Source organism: Saimiri boliviensis, chromosome 7 (assembly GCF_048565385.1).
Source record: "Saimiri boliviensis isolate mSaiBol1 chromosome 7, mSaiBol1.pri, whole genome shotgun sequence".
In the NCBI taxonomy this organism is placed as follows: Eukaryota; Metazoa; Chordata; class Mammalia; order Primates; family Cebidae; genus Saimiri; species Saimiri boliviensis.
In genome coordinates this window covers 84,485,381-84,505,428 of record NC_133455.1, presented here as the reverse complement: position 1 = coordinate 84,505,428, position 20,048 = coordinate 84,485,381, and the positions used below count along the sequence as shown (strand labels likewise).

The following is a 20,048-nucleotide window of genomic DNA, read 5'->3' as shown; positions in this document are numbered from 1 at the left end:
CAACCATTTTGATTCAGTGTCAGAAGCTGGTGTGTTGCCTAAAGAAATTTTTCGGTTGTTTGTCTCAGAAAGTATATCTTACAGAAAAGCAAAAGCACCAAGGGGCTCAGAATTTTAGATAATATCTCATAATCTTTTCAATATTGAAAACTTTTTTTGTTCTTAGGAGTTCAAGATATAAGTTTTGATGTAAGTAATGCATGTTTGACTATGAAATAAATCATGTTCATCATGTAGATTAACCTAAATTCAGTCTGGTAAACCATTTAAGTCCAACCTTTGCAGCTGTAGATTGATATCAATCGGTAAATCCTCAGGGAAATTTCCTATTCAAGTTTTTACCAGCATGCTGTCACTGATTACAATTAAAGGGATCATTTGTTAGTGTAATATTTTATAATTGGATTTTAGTGAGAAATTAAAAAATACCTTGCTAGGTTAATTTCTTAAAAATAAGAAATTTTAAAACATAGGCAGATTAATACAGCGGAAAGATATATAGAAAAAGGACATTAAGAGCAGATTCATCATTAATAATATAAGGAACTGATATCTTGTCAGGGCAGAGATGTTTAGGGTGAGACGTGTGTTGGTCAAATGATGGAACAATCTTGGAAATAATAATAATTAAATCTTACAGATATTACAAAGACATTGTCCCACATAAGCCAAGTTACACTTTGGCAAAGAAAAACATGGTTGAGGAAGCAGTATATCTTGCCATCATTTAAAATAATGTTAGGTAGGACGTGTATGAAGAAAAAAGGTGGATATAAGTTATAGAATGTTAAAAGAACATAAATGATGACCCCTCGTAGTGTGCTTTTCATTTAGTAATTGGTATCTTTCTGGTAAGAGCTAGTATATCTTCAGAAAACTGATTTTCATACTTGTTTAGGAAAAATAACTTAATAATTCTGAAGAAAAATTTGAGATAGGTAAACATATGCAAATTGTTTATGTATTATTCTTTGTAATTTGAGAATATTTAGCCATTGTTCTCCTATGTGGAAAATCAAGAATTGGCCATGTTAGGAAAATAATTGTTGAGATATCATTTTTATTAGGGCTACAATTACTCATTCACACTATTTCCTGGCTTCTTCGCACCATGTATTATATGAGGCATCATCATTTTAATAATAACCTTCCAAGAGAAAAGAAAAATACGTACCACCATATTAAACATACCTATTAATCATTAGACATTCTTATTTCAGAAACATTAAAATGTGGAAAGATACAGGAAAATATTATACAGTCATGTTATATAAAATATGACACATTATGCAAGCTTCTATCAGAATTTATTTTTTGCTATGCAATTTGCTAGGTACTAGGGTGGAAAGATTGCCAGTCCCCCTGCCTTCATGAAGCTCATATTCTTGGAGGATAGAAAAACATTAAATAATTTACTCTGTGGTATGGTGTGATACAAGACAAAGAGTTAAAGAGGAAGCCTTGATTAACTCTGTATATGAGGGAAGCTTATAGAAGTGGTAATTTTTGAGCTCATATTTGAAGGATACATGGGAGAATCACATAGATTTATATTTCAGTGTTTTTGGACCCATGTTTATACATACTTTGAGTATGGTTTTGAAACTTCCAGCATTTACAAAATGATATCCTAGCCAGTACTTATTTGATGATGTTTACATAGTTACTTCATACTTACTAGGTTGCTTCCCACTGAGTAAGAAATATCTTGGTTGGTTTAGCTTTTTTTTTTTTTTTTGTCTTCTTTTCTTCTGCTTTGCTGCCTTAGTTTGTGTTAACTACAGTGTACAGTGTTAAAATTTTTCTTTTTTTTGGAGATAGAGTCTTGCTGTGTCTCCCAGGCTGGAGTACAGTGGTGGGATCTCAGCTCACTGCAATCTCCGCCTCCCAAGTTCAAGTGATTCTTGTGCCTCAGCCTCCCAAGTAGCTGGGATTACAGGCGTGTGCCACCATGCCTGGATAATTTGTGTTTGTGTGTGTGTGTGTGTGTTGGTAGAGATGAGGTTTCACCATGTTGGCCAGGCTGATCTCGAACTCTGGCCTCAAGTGATCCATCTGCTTTGGCTCCCCCAAAGTGCTAGGATTACAGGTGTGAGCCACCACACACAGCATTAGAAATGTTTTTATAGAGCAGGAAGAAGGGAACTAATATTAGAATTTATTTTTAAAATGTTGCCTTTTCTTACCATGCTGCTTATGTTTCTGGCTTGGTTATAGACTTTGAGAAAGGCCAGGCAGGCGAATGTTGCTGCTAGGAAGGAGGATGCAGCATTTACAAATCTTTTGTGTGACATTCTAGGAATGGAAGCACATAAGAATAAGGGTAGCCCATGGTCACATTTGCATTAGGTCATTGACTATAGAGTGGAGAATAGGCTTAAAGGCAATAAGACTAGAGTCAGGGCGACAGGTTAGTAGACTGTGTGGTGACCTTGGCTACATAGGTAACCTAGGTTTTGGTGGTGATAGGAGAGCTACATTTATCAAGAACTTACTATGTGGCATGTACTCTTTTAAGTGCTTTATAATTGTAGGCCATTTAATCCCCAAAACAGATCTATGAGGTTGGCACTAATTTCCTATTTTGTAGGTGAGCAAAGTGAAACAGTAGTTTTCCAAAGGTGAATAGTTAGAAAGTGGCTGAGCCACAGTTTGTACCTGAGTACTCTGGCTTCAGAACCTATGCTCTTAACTATAAATTAATGAAACATTTTGAATATAATAACAGCAGGACCTAGTAACTAGTGAAATATGGCAAATGAAGCAGGTTCTTCTCTGCTTTCAAGGCAAGAGAAAGAAAGGGGAATTATTCCACATACCTACAGCTCTAAAATTATACTTAGCAGTTGAGTTCTACCCTTTGGAAACTCAAGTTTATTTGAAAGTTGAGATGAGAAAATATTTAAAGAGTAAATTTTAGTAGTCCTAACTCATTTTTGAAATGAGTATGATCTTTTATTTTTTTCCCCGGAGTTACCACTAGAAGTATTTGAGTTGCTCACATATATAATTTTAAAATCGGTGATAATCTTGATAGTTGCAGATAATTTGCTATTTTTTCTCTGTATAGATTGCATATCAGCTTAGATATTTTTTCAGGAAGTGGCAAGAAGAAATAAAGTAGTTATATAGTATGGTATCAAAATGTAATTAGAGTTGAAGATAGCTTTTGAACTTAGACAAAATTTTTGAATTGATATTTTAAGTCCTGAGTTAGTAAAACACGTTGTTTAACACTAGATAGCCTTTCGTTTGTTTTTGAGAATATTTTTAAAGGGTTTTTAAACAAATTTTATTTCAGGCAGATTGTAGATCTTAGGACATATTATACTTAAGATTCTCTCAATCATATAATAAACTTTTGTTAGTAATAAGGCAAGCTTTGGATTAATGGTTCAAAATTCGAAAATGTTAGTTTCTTTTGTTAGCCATCAGAATTATAGTTGTTTCAAAAGTTCATTTTAGTTTAGGAGCAAAAGTGAGTAGTTATGTCCTATAAAAATAAGTACAAAAAAAAATAAGTACAATGATTACTTGAAAAATATTTAGTGGTAACGAAATTGTGAGTCATCTGATTATATAAGCATATATTTATAGAATGTACATATCAGTCTGCTCATCTGAATGAATTTTTTTTTTTAATTTTAAGTTTCAGTTTGATTAAGTTTTTATTCAGTGGATGTTTGTGGAGGGCCTACCATGTGTTGAGCACTGTGTTGGGTACTTGAAACATCATTGTTAAGCCAGGCAGACATCCTGTACGTACAAGCCTAGGGTAATTCTTACATTATTTTGGTGTATGGATATGTGTGTATTAGTTAAATGGAGATAGGTGGTAGGCTCTCTTGGAACTTAAATTCTGCTGATAATCTCAGCAATTATTATTTTTTCTGAGAGATACTTATGAGCAGATGTGCAGACTTTACCTAAAGTAGTTACACAGCTTTTGGTTTTCAGTATTTTGATAAGGTTTTCAGGAATTAGATAAATAAGAGTTCAAGATCCAAGATGGCGTATATACAGCGTGTGTGATATGTGAGCTTTTCTATATTGCCAGTAATTTTTAGAGTAATGAAAATCCAGTTCCATTGTGTGTCTGTGCATGTGTGTCTGTGCAGTGAAATATCACAATTATGGAGTAGATTACACCTTTGACTTTCTAAATTTACAGATAGTAGAGACTCCAGTATGGTCCAACATGGATTATATCTTAGCTTCATCCTAACATCCCAAATTACTAGGTCTTGATGTTTGCTCTGTATTTGCACATGACTTCCTCTGTAATGAGAATCTTCTTCCTAGTCCACTGATCCTCACCCAGTTTAAGGTTATATACTCCCTTGAACCTGAACTCTAATTTCTCTTGCATTAGGGGAAATTTATCTTCTTCAAGAGGTTAGCAGTTGGAATGTTATTTTCAGGTAAATGGGAATATAGCTTTTTATACTGTCCTTTAACATGATAGATTATCAATCTACATGTTAGATTATCAATGTATTAAAACCCTTAGATCCAACCTAACATTTTATCTCCTTTTGTTGATTTATAAATTAGGTTGAATAACTGTCCATTTTTTAAATACTTTTTTATTGATATATAATATTTATATTTATGGGGTACATGTTTTGTTTTGTTACATGCATAGAATAAGTAATGATCAAATCAGGTTATTTGGAGTATCCATCACCTTGAGTATTTATCATTTCTATGTGTTGGGAACATTTCAAGTTCTTTCATAGCTGTTTTGAAATATACAGTACAGTGTTAACTATAGTCACTCTGCTTTAAAACATTTGAACAATTTCTTTTTTCTTCGAACAATATTAGAAGAATCTGCAAGGCAGAGTTATTCTCTCCCAGAGCTATATAAAAATGGATTGAACTTAACATTTCACATAGTTGGTGTTTCTTAGTTGCCAAATATGTGATTGCCTAAAATCTCAAAGAGGTTGATTTTAATAAAGAAATATTATGTTGAGTTGTTCACATGGTTATTTTCTGAGATATAAACTGCCATTTTAGAATTTTACTAGTTTCACCTGCGCTTCAGAAATCAATATAAAATATTAGAAAGATGGCAAGATATCAAGCTGTGGCCATGCTCTAGAAATGTAACATAGGAAAAATGAATGAATGTTGACATCAACCCAAGTGTACTGACATTGTCCCTAAAGAGACATCAGTGAGGATTGATTTAGAGTTCATTTCATGCCTGCAATTAAGAGGATATATTAAAAGATTTGCGATATTATCTACAAAGAGTTTTAACTCATAGAAGAAATACAAAATAGTATAAAATATAATTTGTATAATAATTAAATATTTATTTCTCCTAAAATGATAACCTTTTATAATTATAAATAATTCTGTAAATTATCAGGAGAAACATGGTGTTTAAGGTGAAGAGATTTCATTCTTACATCTTTGAAATGTTTATTAAATGTGACCTCACATCTCAGCTGTATATTCTTCAAATACCTAAATTGTATCATTTCGTGTGTGGCATATATAGTTGCCATAAAGTTTTAAACCAGACCTATTTGCTTTTATATTAGTATAGTATCCTCAATTTTGTACTTTTGTAGGGTGAGTAAAATAATTCAAATTCATTAGTGTGTTTCTTATGGGAAAATACAATACATTCCTATAAGACTGTAGTTATCAGTTTTTAAACCTTAAACATTCTATTATAGGGATTAAATACTATGATAGGTTAGGCTGAATCATAATTACTACTTGAGGATTCTCTAGCTCATATCTGGTGTGAGTATAAAATAAGCTTTGAAGATAAATTTAACTTTTCTTTAATATTAAATAAATTAATCTTAATTTTGTTTTAATTAAATACCACCTAAATTTAGTAGCCAAAATTTTTCCTTTAGTCTCTTGCTTACAGTTGTAGATAATTGTTAATACAATTACCAGTTTGTGATTAAGTGCTCCCTACTGTATGCTTGCCTTGCTTTCACATAGAATCTAGGGCCATTACTTTCTGTAACCATTTCAGTGAGCTGCCATAGTTTTCAGTCTGTACTGTCACCTGATCCAAGCATGCGCCAAAATATCCACTGTTTCTGGCTCCTGTATGCTGAATCTGCTTTGCAAACCCTTCGTTCTTTGAGCTTTCGCTTTAGCCAAAAACCAAATTTAGAAGTTTTCTGGAGTGTGGACATATGCCATTTGCTTCCTTAGCTCCCATGTTATGTAACTCTTTAGCTTTGTATTAAACTTGTAAATACTTTATTAAATACAGTAATGGCATCCCCATGTGCAATTGTGTGGCTCATGTGTTAAAATAAAGGCTGCTTGTGAATTTGTCAGAAGAATATGAATGCTCCACTTGCGCTGCATTCAGCTTTTTTGTTTGTTTGTTTTTTGAATCAGCCACTTATTCTTTCATAGTGTTTGGTTTTAATTATTTGATTATTTTATGTGTTATACTAAGGTAAGTTTAATGTAAATGAACTTTGTATTCTCTGTGGTATATCATAGGAATTGTTATAACATACTTTCCCATTTAGACATGCTGGCCTTTTAAAAATAAATATATGTATAACTTAAGTAGCTTCCTCCGTTTTTCATTAATTTTTAAAACACTTGTTTTTGGATTACTTTCTGTAAAATTCATTTTTAAATCAGTAAAGCTGCTATGTATTACTTTACAGATGTAGGCAAACCTAATGTGAGAAAAATCTATTCTTAAAAAATACATAGTACATAGTCGTTTGATTTAGAAAATAATATTTTCAACTTCTAGAATGGTTTAAAAAGTAAATAGTAGGTTGTATTAGTTTAAGAAAAGTTAGACTTTTTATTTCATGCAGTCTTTTGGGAAAATAGGTGTTTTCTAAACTTAGATACATTTCTGTAGTTATTTGTGATAATGATTTTCTCAGAATCTTAAATAATTTAATAGATTAGGGCAACCACTTGAATAATAGTTTATCTTAGAATACAAAAATTCTCTTTTAGGAAAGGCTAATGTTAAATGGTTGTTCAGATTGGTTCATAGTGTGTGTGTCTTAGAAGAAAAAGAGAGTATGGATTTGGAGATGTATTTTTGCTGTTAATACATACATTTCATTTAGGAATGTGAAGAAATTCTTTAACACAAATGGTATTTGTGTAAAATAGGGTCACATAATTGTTCACACATTTCTTAATTTATAAGATTGATTGCTAATACCATATTGTAGTCTTTCCTGTTTCTCTTCTTCATTTTATCTTGTACTTTGATCTTTTCCTCAGTTTCCTGAATTCTGCATTACTTTCTTTTCTTCTGAAAGAAAGTTTTAGGGTAGCACTGTCTTGGAACCAAAACTTTAATTCAAGAACTGGCTGGCATCATTTGTAGTTCTGGCTTTTATCTCCTTATTTCTCCCTTTTGCTGATCTTCCTCCCTGTGGAGGAAACAAAAATTTCATCATAGGAATGTGAGCTATAACACGCCTCTTAACCTTTCTTTACTTTGCTGTCTTCACTATTTTACTAGTGAGTATAATTCTACTTATTCTACTAATTTTAAAAAACATTTTGAAAAATGAATATATATTACAATTCAATAATAGAAACTTTGGATTTTTTTGTTTTTAGATTTCTAATAGTGTCTTTTATGTGGAAAATTTACAGTAAGAGCTTAGCATTCTAGTTAGAATTGATTTTTTTTTTCTATCTCAGGTTGTTCCCAAATGAGAATTGGTCACAAAAAGAAATAAATCATGATACGCTAATTATAGACTGTTTCTGTTTTTAACATAATTGTACATAAAAAGTTACTATAATTTGCAGCTGCTGTCACCCGCAGTTTGCAGCTAACTGCAAGTGATTAGGAAAATATGTATGACAGATGCTCCACTTACAGTGCTCCATTACAAGCAATATTGGACTTCTCTTTGGTAATAAGATACAATTCTGTGATTCTAAATCATTTTTAAAAATTACAGACTAATACATGGAATGTTCTATCTGAAATTGGCCCTTATATACGTTGACAAATTATTTATGTTACGTTTTTAAGTGTATTTACTTTCTTTTTTTTTTTTTTTTTTGAATTAGTTTAGTCTATTTCTTGTACTTTGCCTAAAGACCTACATCTCTGTAGAAGGATGGCTTGCAGATAGCTTTCTCTTTTTAACATTGACAAATCTTTGCCTTGGAAAGAATCCAGAATATAGTGAGTTATAAAAAAATAGGTACCAAGAAATGAAATCAGAATTAAAATTAAATTTATGGATATAACACATAAATTGTTCACTCAGTGAAGTGAGACGTAGAATATTCTCTTAGTCTAATTCTTAAATTCTAATCATAGTTAAGATTAGAATTTGGAAACTCTGGGTCTACATTTAAAATTATATCTAATCATACATTCCTATAAGTATCCAAGTAATAAAGCAAATGCAGATAGCTAGTTTGTTTTCCAGTGATTGAGTTTAAAATGTTAAATCGTATGCCTTTTGAGAAGTAGCATTTTAATGATGTGAAGTTAAAAAATCCATTATAGGACAATACATCTTTACTTCCCATAGTATGTTTATTTTAAACATTTCATGTTCATATAGATAATGTGCTACTGAGTAACAAACTGATTTAAAATTTATTTTTCAGATGAACCAGAAACTCGAGATGCATGGTGGGCAGAAATCAGACAAGAAATAAAATCACATGCTAAAGCATTAGGCTGTCATGCTGTAGTGGGCTACAGTGAATCAACTAGCATCTGGTAAATGATAATAACAACTTGATTTTCTAGACACTGTAATTTAGATTGTCATCTGAAAGGGAAAAAGCTTTATGCAAATAAAATAAAAGAGAATAGCAAAGTGATGAGGAACATGGGCTTTAGAGTACATTAGATCAAGGTTCATATGCCGTCTTCGCCACTTAATGACTGCGTAACTTTGAGGAAGTTATTTAACTCTTCTGAGCCTCAATTTATACATTAAAATGGAGATAATACCACAGATCACTTAATCATTTAAATCAGTGATTAAATGAGAATATAATACTGGCACATAGCAAATATTAACTCTAAGCTTACTTTACTATAGTGTGGATAACTGTATTAACTTTTTCCACTGGAACATTTGGAACCCTTGATCTACTGTAAATAAATTGCCATGTGTCTTTAAAGTTCGTCCATAAACTCATTCTGCCTCCTTTCACCTACTGTAATGTAACTTTCTCCTGCTAACAAATCATTCTTCCTAACACTGACAAATTAGGAAGGGGCTTTCATACTCTTGGTTTTGTGTAACTTTTTCTCCTTCGATTCATTTTAACCATGTCTTCTCCTTTGAAGTGTGTGCCACTCTACTGTTTGATTAGCTACCTCCAAAGCATTCTTCCTGCCTTTCTTAGTTACTTCTCTGCTATCTCCTCCAGTTACATATGATTATGTTCATTCTAGCAGCTGGCATTATAGTTTCTTAATCTCAAGTCTTCTGATCCCATTTAACTTTCAGCCATATTTTGGACCTGAGTATCTCTTGAAACTTCCGCTTTAAAATTTTGAAACTAAAAAATTTTACTCTCAGATCACACCTTAACGTTTTTCTGTCAATATCATTTGCTCTTTTATGTCTAGTTTATTTTGAACCTTATCTTAACCAGTTGTTTTCTCAGCTCCTTACTTAGGTTCTGGCTTTTCTTGTTCTTTTGCCATCTTTGAACCCTACTTTCAACCCCTTCAAAAGTTTACAATTGATATTATCCAGAAACTGTTTAACCTTCTGCTGTCTTATTTGTCTACTATCTATTCTTAGATATTTACTTTCAGATCCTCTGCTCTTGTGGTGATCCTTATTAGGGAAAAATCATTAAACTGTAGTAAATACGGGCATCACAGAGCCATATTATTTAATCTTCTGTGGGCTTTTCTTTTCCTTTGCAGATCACGTGTTATACTCCTGGACTGTTTATTTCCATGGTAGCGGTTCTACTCTTGTTAACTACTAACTTTGTCATGCTTATCTTGCCTTACTCCCTGGTTGTCTTCCCGCATTCATGGATTTAATGTCATAAACTTTCAGGGCTTAGAGATGCGTGTGTGTGTGTGTGTGTGTGTGTGTTTTGAGATGGAGTTTTGCTCTTTCACCCAGGCTGGAGTGCAATGGTGTGATTTCGGCTCACTGCAACCTCCGCCTCCCAGGTTCAAGTGATTCTCTCACCTCAGCCTCCCAAGTAGCTGGGATTATAGGTGTCTGCCACCATGCCCGGCTAATTTATGTATTTTTAGTGGAGACAGGGTTTCACCATGTTGGCCAGGCTGGTCTCGAACTCCTTACCACTCCTGAGGTGATCCTCCTGTCTCAGCCTCCCAAAGTGCTGGGATTACAGGCATGAGCCACTGTGCCTGGCCAGGGATACAGTTTTAAAAGACAGTTCTTGGCATCATATTTACATTCATTGGAGAATTATGATGTAAAATAATTTTTAAGATGAGTTATAGGATGCTTTGGTATCCTAGAGGGCTAAAAGCTTGAAGTAGAATTGTCAGTGAAGTAACTGATGCTTAAATTGGATTTTGGGGAGTGAATATGAATTATATAAATAAAAAGAGGCATGAGGAGAGGTTTCAAAGCTTAATAGATGCATTCAACGCTTGAAAGAGTAGCAAAAAAAAGAAGGCCACAGGATGTATACTCAGGATGGCTGAAGATAGGTCGTAGATGGAGGAGTCTCCAAATGAATTAACTTACTTAGAAGTTTGAGTTCATCTGACAGATTTTCTTCCTTTCTAGACCTCAAAGAAATCTTTGTATTTAAATTTTTTCTATTCCAACCCATGTTACTTTCTGTTACTGGATTAAACTCTCTGAAACACACTTCTGCTCTTGTAGCTTCCTGATTCGAAGGCCTCAGTGATTCCATGTTACTCCTTCTAACATCCTTAATTCCTGCCTACACTTTAAGCCTGGTCTCCCCTTATTTATTTACAGTTCAAGTGACTGTTCCTTCCCTGTTCTCTTAGGCTTTTGTTTTATTTTTAGCTTGTTTTCAGCATTTCATCCCTAGGTTGCTACTTTTCTCATTTGTTTGGGTGATCTCATTCAATGATTATGTTGATTGTTTAATTTTTAGCTTTCAAATTGGGTGACATATAATAAACATTTAAAAATTATTTTGGATATCAGTTTTCTGTTATATGATAATATGGTTTAAGCTTCATGTAGTATATTTTGTGTATTGCAGAAACTTTTATAATTATTTAAATTTAGATTAAGCTATATAAATCACCTATATAGAGATATTTACATAGTTATGCTTTTAGAATAATTTTAATAAAACAGTATACATTTAAAGATAATTTTAATATAATTTAATTGATTAATGCTAGATTTAGCAATATAATTTATTACTGGTTATATTTTGAAAGATTTCATTCTTTCAGTCTTGCCATATTTTAAATGAAGTTATTGTCTTTAATATTAATACTTTATCTTTTTTTCAATTTTTAATTTATGAGGAGTTCTTGCCCTCTCCATTCAAATAAAGTTACTTCTGTTTTTTAGGCTAGGTGTTGGAGGTTAATCTTATCAATATTATTTATTATTTAGTAGAGTCTAACTTGAACTTAAATTGTCACTGTTATAATAATCATTTTGATATTTAGCATTTTCCAAAGTTACACTGTTTGAAAATGTTAACTTGCTTGTGTTTTTTCCTTTATAGTGAAGAGGTCTGCATTTTATCTGCATCTGGCACAGCGGCTGTACTGAATCCTAGATTTCTGCAGGATGGCACCTTGGAAGGCTGTTTGGAACAGAGGTTGTCATGGCAGCCTGGCTTATTTTTCATAAGGGCAGAGAAGGGAGAGGTTGACTTTTTTTTTCAGAGTTGGGATAATTCTTCTCTGTAGTGTGGCTTACAGTAGTACAATGTAAAAATCAGGAGCGAGCACTTGACTCGTTTTTAACTAACCCATAGTAACAGAGAAGTATTGGATTCTGCACTATATGGCACACATTATTGTTTATTGTTCCTAGTAGCATGTATGGTTACCAATTGAAGAATTTCAAGTGTACTTTTTTTTCATTTGTCATGATATAGAAATAATATCTCTTGATTTTTTTCTTCCTTTCTTTTCCCTCTGCCTCACCTCCAAAAACAAAGAGGTTATGAAACAGTTTTTATAAAAACAATTCTTAATTTACAAATTAATAAAAGTACTGTATTTTATCAAGATTATATATAGATAGAATATATATGGTCCTTCCGTGTCCATAAGGAATTGGTTCCAGGACCTCTTGCAGATACCAAAATCTGCAGATGCCCAAGTCCCTTATATAAAATGGTATATTTGCGTGTAACCTATGCACATTCTCACCTATACTTTAAATAACCTCTAAATTATTCATAATACCTGATATAATTCCTATTCATCATTTCATTTTCATGGATTCAGTGTAATGTTTAGCATGTGGCAAATTCAAGCTTTGCTTTTTGGAACTTTGTGGGCTTTTTTAGTGTTTTTCTGAGTATTTTCAACCTATGGTTGGTTGAATTCACAGATGCCAGCCCCATGGATATGGAAGGCAGACTGTCTATCAGTTAGGTACCAGGTACCTAAGTCTACCTGAATAATACAGATTTTAATTACTCCTTATTCCACAGTGTGCATATTTACTTTTCTCCCCAGTATTAATATGTTAAGTATGTATTAAGAAAGGAAGCAAGGCCAAGTACAGTGGCTTACACCTGTAATTCCAGCACTTTGGGAGGCTGAGGCAGGTGGATCACTTGAGATCAGGAGTTTAAGACCAGCCTGGCCAACATGGTGAAACCCCATCTCCACTAAAAATACAAAAATTAGCCCGGTCTGATGGCGGGTGCCTGTAATCCCAGCTACTCAGGAGGCTGAGGCAGGAGAATTGCTTGAGCCTGGGAGGTAGAGTTTGCAGTGTGCCAAGGTGGCACCACTGCTCTCTAACCTGGGCAACAGAGTGAGACTATCTGAGAAAAAAAAGGAAGCAAAAAAATTCTGTGTCTTGTCAAATTTAATGTAAATTTGCAAGCATTCATAACTAAGATACTCTAGTTCTGGTATTCACAAGAGGAACTTGGTCACTTTCTTTTGTCAGTATTATAATGGAAATTGACTATTATAAATTCCATAGCCTTAAAGGTCATTGTAAATAGTAAAGTGAAGGTGGGGCATTTTGAAGCACACTAAATAATTAGAATGTTCTGTTGAGAAAACTCTCTTTGGCAGTGAGTTGTACTAGTGATGCAATATAGTTCTTACATGTCTGTAGATTTCATTGTTGAGTTGATAGGAAGCCTAATTTAACAAATGACCTTTCCCATGTAGCTTGGTTTTTTTCTGTATTGTGGCTTGGATGGATACAGTACATTCTCTTTCTTATATGGTAGTTATAAATAGCTGCCATCCCTAGTTGAAAAAGAAAAGGAAAATATCTTTTCTTTCTGCTATGAAATGACTTTTGCTTATTAGAAAAAAATTGGAGAATGTAGGAGAGTAGACGGAAGAAAAGATTCCTTATGATCTCACTATTGATAATCCCTGTGTATATTTCATATTCAAAATGCTTTCATAAATTTTAATACTTTTATTTTTATGCCTTATATATACCACTAATGTTGAAATTTGTGTGAGCTGTTTAGTTAAAAATTGCTTCAGTTTTCATCCTTTTGTACCCCCTTATAACACATTGGTTTTGGATCCAAACAAACTGAAATTCAAACATGAGGCCTGCTAGTTAGTGCTTAGTGTGACTTAGCAAGTTATCTCAGATTGGTTTCAGGCTAAGTGGAACTATTTGCTGCTGTATAGTGAACATTATACTGGGGAGGTGAGTGTGTTTAGCTATAGTTTTTCTTATTTAATCTCCAAAGAAACCCACAAACTTCTCTAGGTACATTGTCAGTTTTATAAAGGAGGTTCTGAGAGGTTAAATAATCTACTTGTTCAGGTTCACACAGTTCCATTCAGATGTCTCACTTCTCGAGTTAGTTCTAATATACCAGAATGTCATCTTCACAGTAAAATAATGGCATCTGGGAGTAATTTAATGTGATTTAAAGTGTAATGAAGATTCGGTTAAAAATCCTATAGTCCCACCTACTTGGGAGGCTGAAGCAGGAGGATCACTTGAGCCCAGGAGTTGAAGGCTGCAGTGAGCTATGATTGCACCACTGCACTCTAGACTAGGTGACAAAGTGAAACCCTATATCCAAAAAAAAAAAAGTTTATTGTCTTCCTGGTATATCTAAGTTTTCCTTTTCCTTTAAAATTTTTCTGTTTGCCAGGTTTCAACTTCTAATGGGTTACTTTAAGTTAGGGAATATTGACTCACATCTTTCCAGAGCTCTGGAAGATACAATTGTGTGAAAGTATGGAGTTTTTCATGGAGCTTCTCTCTTGTTTCCATCCTTATTGTCCTCAATGAAAAAATGCTTTATCATTTTAGAATGAATTCAAAAACAGCATAATACAACAAGCATTTTGCAATGGGTGGGGAGGTTATGATTGTTTCATTTGCAGTTTATGTATGATATGTATGACATTTATGAAATAGATGTTTTGGTTTTTCAAAAAAGTTAAAACTATCATAGGAAACTAGAAATCTTAGAGTATGCCTATTTTTGACTTACCGTTTTTCTTTTTTAATACTTTTTTACATTAAATTAAAAAATGTTTGATTAAATTTTTTTTTATTTTTAATTTTTTGGGGTACCTAGTAGTTGTATATGAAAAATTTGATATAAGCATGCAATGGATAATAATCACATCATGTAGAATGTGGTATCCATCCCCTCAAGCATTTATTCTTTGTGTTACAAACAATCCAGTTATACTCTGAGTAATTTTAAAATGTGCAATTAAGCCATTGATTATAGTCACCCTGTGGTGCTATCAAATGCTAGGTCTTATTCATTCTTTCTACCTTTTTTGTACCCATTAGCCATCCCCACTCTTCCTTCAGCCCTCCACTACCCTTCCCAGCTTCTGGTAACCAAAATATTTTTTTCTTTGGGATTTTTTTTTTGTGTGGCTATATTTGTCAACCAGTGGGAAAATGTCATCATTATCATCTAACCATTTTTTAAAAAATATTGTATCCCAGAGAAAAAACCCTGGGGTAATAGTGGTGTTTGTCAGGTGGTAAATCATCAAGCAGATAGATTGGCGCAAAATGACTTTGCAATTGATAAGTCTTTTCTCTCACAGGAAAAATGTATGGTTCTGATTTCATGGTCGTTTTTAATTCTTATCAGTCATAGTGGTGCTCTTGTAGCCTACCGTGGTAGAAGTTGGATAGTTTGTATACAAGTGTTGTGTATGTAATATCAGTTACATAATTATTTTTGAAAAAATTCGTACGTTTTTAAAGAATGTCTTTTTTTTTTTCTTAATTTATATAGGCTTGAAGAAAATTTGCCTACACGTTGTGGATTTTGCCATATACCATATGATGAACTGAATATGCCATTTCCAGCTCATCTCACATATTGCTATAACTGCAGGAAACAAAAAGTTCCTGATGTTCTGTTTACAACTATAGACCTTCCAACAGATGCAACAGTAATTGGAAAAGGTTGTCTTATTCAAGCAAGGTATGTTTGTGAAAACATTATTTGGTGTTCCTGAAAAAGTATGAGATACGAAGCCATAAACCTCTTTTCAGGTACCAGTTCTGCTGTTTCCTACCTGTTTGATCCTGAACAAACTGGGCAATTCTGTTGGAGCTTTGTGTTTTATTGCATGTAAAAAAAAAAAAAAAAAAAAAATCCTCTCTGGAAAACTCAAATAAGTTTGTACGCAAAAGCAGTTTTTAACATTTATACAAATATATATTATTATGGAAATTATTAACCTGCTACAGGCTAGGTAGGTGACTAAGAAGAGACTGCTACAATGACATTAAATATGTAACAATGTTTTAGAAATCGAATCTCTTTCTTTATTTTAAAGAATAGTACCATGAAGTGTTTCTTTTACTACTTTAATTAGCTAGTAAGAGTTTCTTTTAAAATGCACGGGAGTAGGAAATTCTAACTGGGGCTGTCATGACAACGGCTGCCAGGTTACCAAATCTATCAGGTACTTCTGTCCTCATCTTACTTCTGACATTTCAGCAATAGTGACACCATTAGTTATTTTCGCCTCAAAATTCCTTTGACTTCATGATGCCATGCTTTCTATGTTTTCCTACCTTTATGTATAATCTGCAGCCTCTTTCTTGACTTCTCATTTCTTGCTCCTTGAGAGCCATGAGTTTGGGCCCTCTTCTCAAAGCTCTCTCCCTAGTTGAACTCATCAACTCATATAGATCTATATGCTATCTATGTGTCTGTGATTCCCAGATTTATAACTGTAGTCCAGAACGTTCTTCTGAGCTTCAGACTCATGTATCTGTTTACTTCATATCCCCATTTTGATATGTCATAGGCATCTCATACTTGTTCCACGTTGAACTCCTGATTGTCTCCATTTATTAGCCTCTTCTATTTTCATAAATGGTACCTTTATCCAGTTCTTCATGCCAAAGTTGATACTTGACACTATCCTCTTTCTCAACCTCCCACATCAAATTTATTACAAAGTCTGTTGATTTTTCTTCTAATGTGTATTTCTGATCCATTTATTTTTTTTCCCTCTTGCATCTTAGACCTTCCATTTGGGATTGTTTTCCTTTTGCCTTAAGTGTATGCTTTTATATATATATATATATATATATATTTGATGGGTCTGCTGGTGGTAAACTTTTTTTTTTTTTTTTTGGTCTGTCTGAAAAATGTGTTTATTTTACTTTTATCTTTAAAAAATATTTTGCACTGGCAACTGTTTCTTTACAGCACATTAAAGATACTCTTTTACCACTGTCTTCTGGTTTTCATTTCTACTGTTGAGAAATAATCTATTAGTCTAATTACTGTCCCTTTGAATGTAGTCTATCAGGTACGAAGTAGATGCTCAAGCGACTTTTGTATTTTTTTAATGAGTAACATTTTTCTTCCGCTTTGCATTTATTTGGAACACATGCAGTTACAATACCTAAGATTTTAATTGATAGTGTCTAGTGATGTTGGTCATTATTTCATTTTTAGAGATTTGGAGATTTTTTTTGTTTATTGAAATATGATTTTTTAAAATAATGTTTGTGGGTAAACAGTAGGTGTATGTATTTATGGGATACATGAGATACTTTGATACAGGCATGCAATGCATAATAATCACATCATGGAAGATGGGGTATCCATTCCCTCAAGCATTTATCCTTTGTGTTAGAAACAATCCAGTTACACATTTTTACTTATTTTAACTGGTACTATTAAAGTATTATTGACTCTGGACACCCTGTTGTACTATCAAATACTAGGTCTTATTCATTCGTTCTACTTTTTTGTACCCGTTATGAAATATGATTTTTAGTGCAAGTTTATACAGTGACGAAAAGCAGAAAAGATTATTGCTGTAACTCAGTAAGTCCATTAGAAGCAAGTAAATGTTTTATTCAGCGTACCTTTAGAAAGTTTTCAAAATTGGAGATTATTAAAGATGATACCAAGAATATGTTCACTGACTTACTTTCCTTTATAGGTTATGTCGCTTAAAAAAGAAAGCACAGGCAGAAGCAAATGCTACAGCTATCAGTAATCTCTTGCCATTTATGGAATATGAAGTGCATACTCAGCTAATGAATAAACTAAAACTCAAAGGAATGAATGCTTTGTTTGGACTAAGAATTCAGATCACAGTGGGTGAAAATATGTTGATGGGCTTAGCGGTAAGTTTAGATGTTTTTGGTTTTGTTTTATGATTTTCTTAATTATAGTAGACTCTATTTTATGTGATTCAAAGAGACTTTTTCAAAGACTTACATAAAGAATTTGACATTAAGACCTTTGTGGGATGAGTAGATTTTAAGAAGTAAAAAAAAACGTGATAGTTTTTCACATATTTTAAAGGGACTGTGATCTAACTTTAATAATTCTACTTCTAAAAATTATCAGGTGTAGCTTGCATAATAGGTTGGCCACAGTTTTTCTGGACTTCATTACTGTTTACATATTGCTAAAACAGGGTTCCTCCATCTTGGTACTAGGGCAGGATACCTCTTTGTTGTAGGAAACTGTCTTGTTAATTGTATGATGCTTAGCAGCATCCATGGCAACTCCCTACTGTATGCTAGTAGCATCTCCCCAGTTGTGACAACCAAAAATGTCTTCAGAAATTGCCGAATGTCCCTTGATGGGCAGAGCATGTGCTACCCCACATGATGTGGACCATGTGCTAAAATAATCTTTAGTTTTGATGGAGAAGATAAAGTACAACATGGGAGACACTATTGGACAGACAATTAAGCTTTATCATAAATTGTGCACCTATGGCCAGTGGTAGAATGTGTAATAAAATATAGGTGTTTCTAGCCAGGTGTGTTGGCTCACACCCATAATTCCAACACTTTGGGTGGCTGTGGTGGGGGGAGAGCCCAGGCGTTAGACTAGCCTGAGTGAGACTGCTGTCTCTATAAAAAATACTAAAAATTAGCCAGGTGTAGTGGCAGGAATCTCAAGTGGCAGGATCACTTGAGTCCTGGGAGATTGAGGCTGCAGTGAGCCCTCATCAGTGCATTCCACCTGAGGTGACAGAGTGAGACCCTGTCTCAAAAAAAAAAAAAAAAAATGTGTGTTTTTAAGTGCTGATGAAATATGAGAAAAGAGAAAGTTGTGTCTCAGCTTAATATTCACCGTGGCTTGTTAGCAGGTAAGTTCTGACTGGAAAGATGTTAATGAGGAAAGTCACTGCTGCTTCTATAAGTAGCGTAGGACTCAGAGAACCAGGTGCCTGCAAAATGCACATTGATCATATGGAATCTGATCCACCACATTTATGGAAATTTTCTCATTTTCTAGTTATTTCGCTAACCAGCATTTTGTTTGTGTTACTGGAAGTTTTCAGATTTGAATTCTCTTGCCATCTTTTTGAGACACGCATAGACATTTAATTTTAAGAAATTTATAGAATTTGACTTTTTTTTGTCTCAGTATACGTTTATAGGTCAAATGCACATTTGTTTCCTACTTCATCTTTCTGTAAGAGCACATGTGTAAAATTTTGTATGTAGAGGATAATTGTGTGATGATGATAAACTGGGTATTACAGTTTTCTAACAATAGAAATTTATAATAATTAAGTAACCTGGTTCATATTAAAATATTTGATACTTAGTCTGGGCACAGTAACTTTTGCCTATAATCCCAGCACTTTGAAAGGCTGAGGTGGGGAGATTACTCAAACCCAGGATTCTGAGACCACCAGCTTGGGCAACATGGCAAAACCCTGTCTCTACTAAAAACACAAAAATTATCCGGGTGTGGCAACATGTGCCTGTAGTCCCAGTGACTTGAGAGGCTGAGGTGGGAGAATCGCTGAGCCTGGGAGCTTGAGGCTGCTGTGAGCTGTGACCGTGCCACTGCACTCCAGCCTGGGTGACAGAGCAAGACCCTGCCTCAAAAAAAAAAAAAAAAAATTCTCTTTTATACTTAGAGTAACTTCGGGAAAAGTGCATATTTTAATTCAGTGGTCTAAAATTTGCATGCTTAGTGAGAACATAACATAAATGTATAATTTGTGCGTGATGCAAGACTGTAATGATTGATGGGTGCCTATGCATGTCAAGAGCTGGATTCAAATTGAGAGGTTTAAAAAACATTCTGCTAGCTATACCAAACATTTTTGATGGTTGAGCTCCAGAAAACTAGTTTATGACACTGATATAATCCAAGACTTGCCTCAAATATTGCTTTCCTGATTCATACTAATATTTTCCTTCTTGATCATTAGTGCTGTTAATTACCACTGTTTGACATTTCATCTTTGTGCTTTGTTATAGTTTGTGCACCTAAATTGTAAGGTCTCAAGACTATCTTCTGTGCTAGGTAATCTCAGATGAATGCTGACTAGGTGTCTGGCACTAAGATATTACAGAAAGACTGTGATATTATCTTCACTTTACAGGAGGAGAAAATGTGTGCTATGATAGGTTGAGACTGCAAAGTGATGTAGTTACATGTGTTAG

General features: G+C 33.6%; 1 protein-coding gene across 23 annotated transcripts in view; it reads left to right on the top strand.

The window, feature by feature from the left end:
* C2CD5 (C2 calcium dependent domain containing 5) overlaps nt 1–20,048 on the top strand; it is a 93,392-nt gene that overhangs the window by 44,844 nt on the left and 28,500 nt on the right. For all 23 annotated transcript variants that reach the window (XM_074402902.1, XM_074402898.1, XM_074402893.1 and 20 more), the window contains 4 exons: nt 8,608–8,722; nt 11,674–11,769; nt 15,388–15,579; nt 17,567–17,753. In XM_074402902.1, coding sequence (XP_074259003.1) covers nt 8,608–8,722; nt 11,674–11,769; nt 15,388–15,579; nt 17,567–17,753 — 590 coding nt within the window. The remainder of the gene's footprint in view (nt 1–8,607; nt 8,723–11,673; nt 11,770–15,387; nt 15,580–17,566; nt 17,754–20,048) is intronic.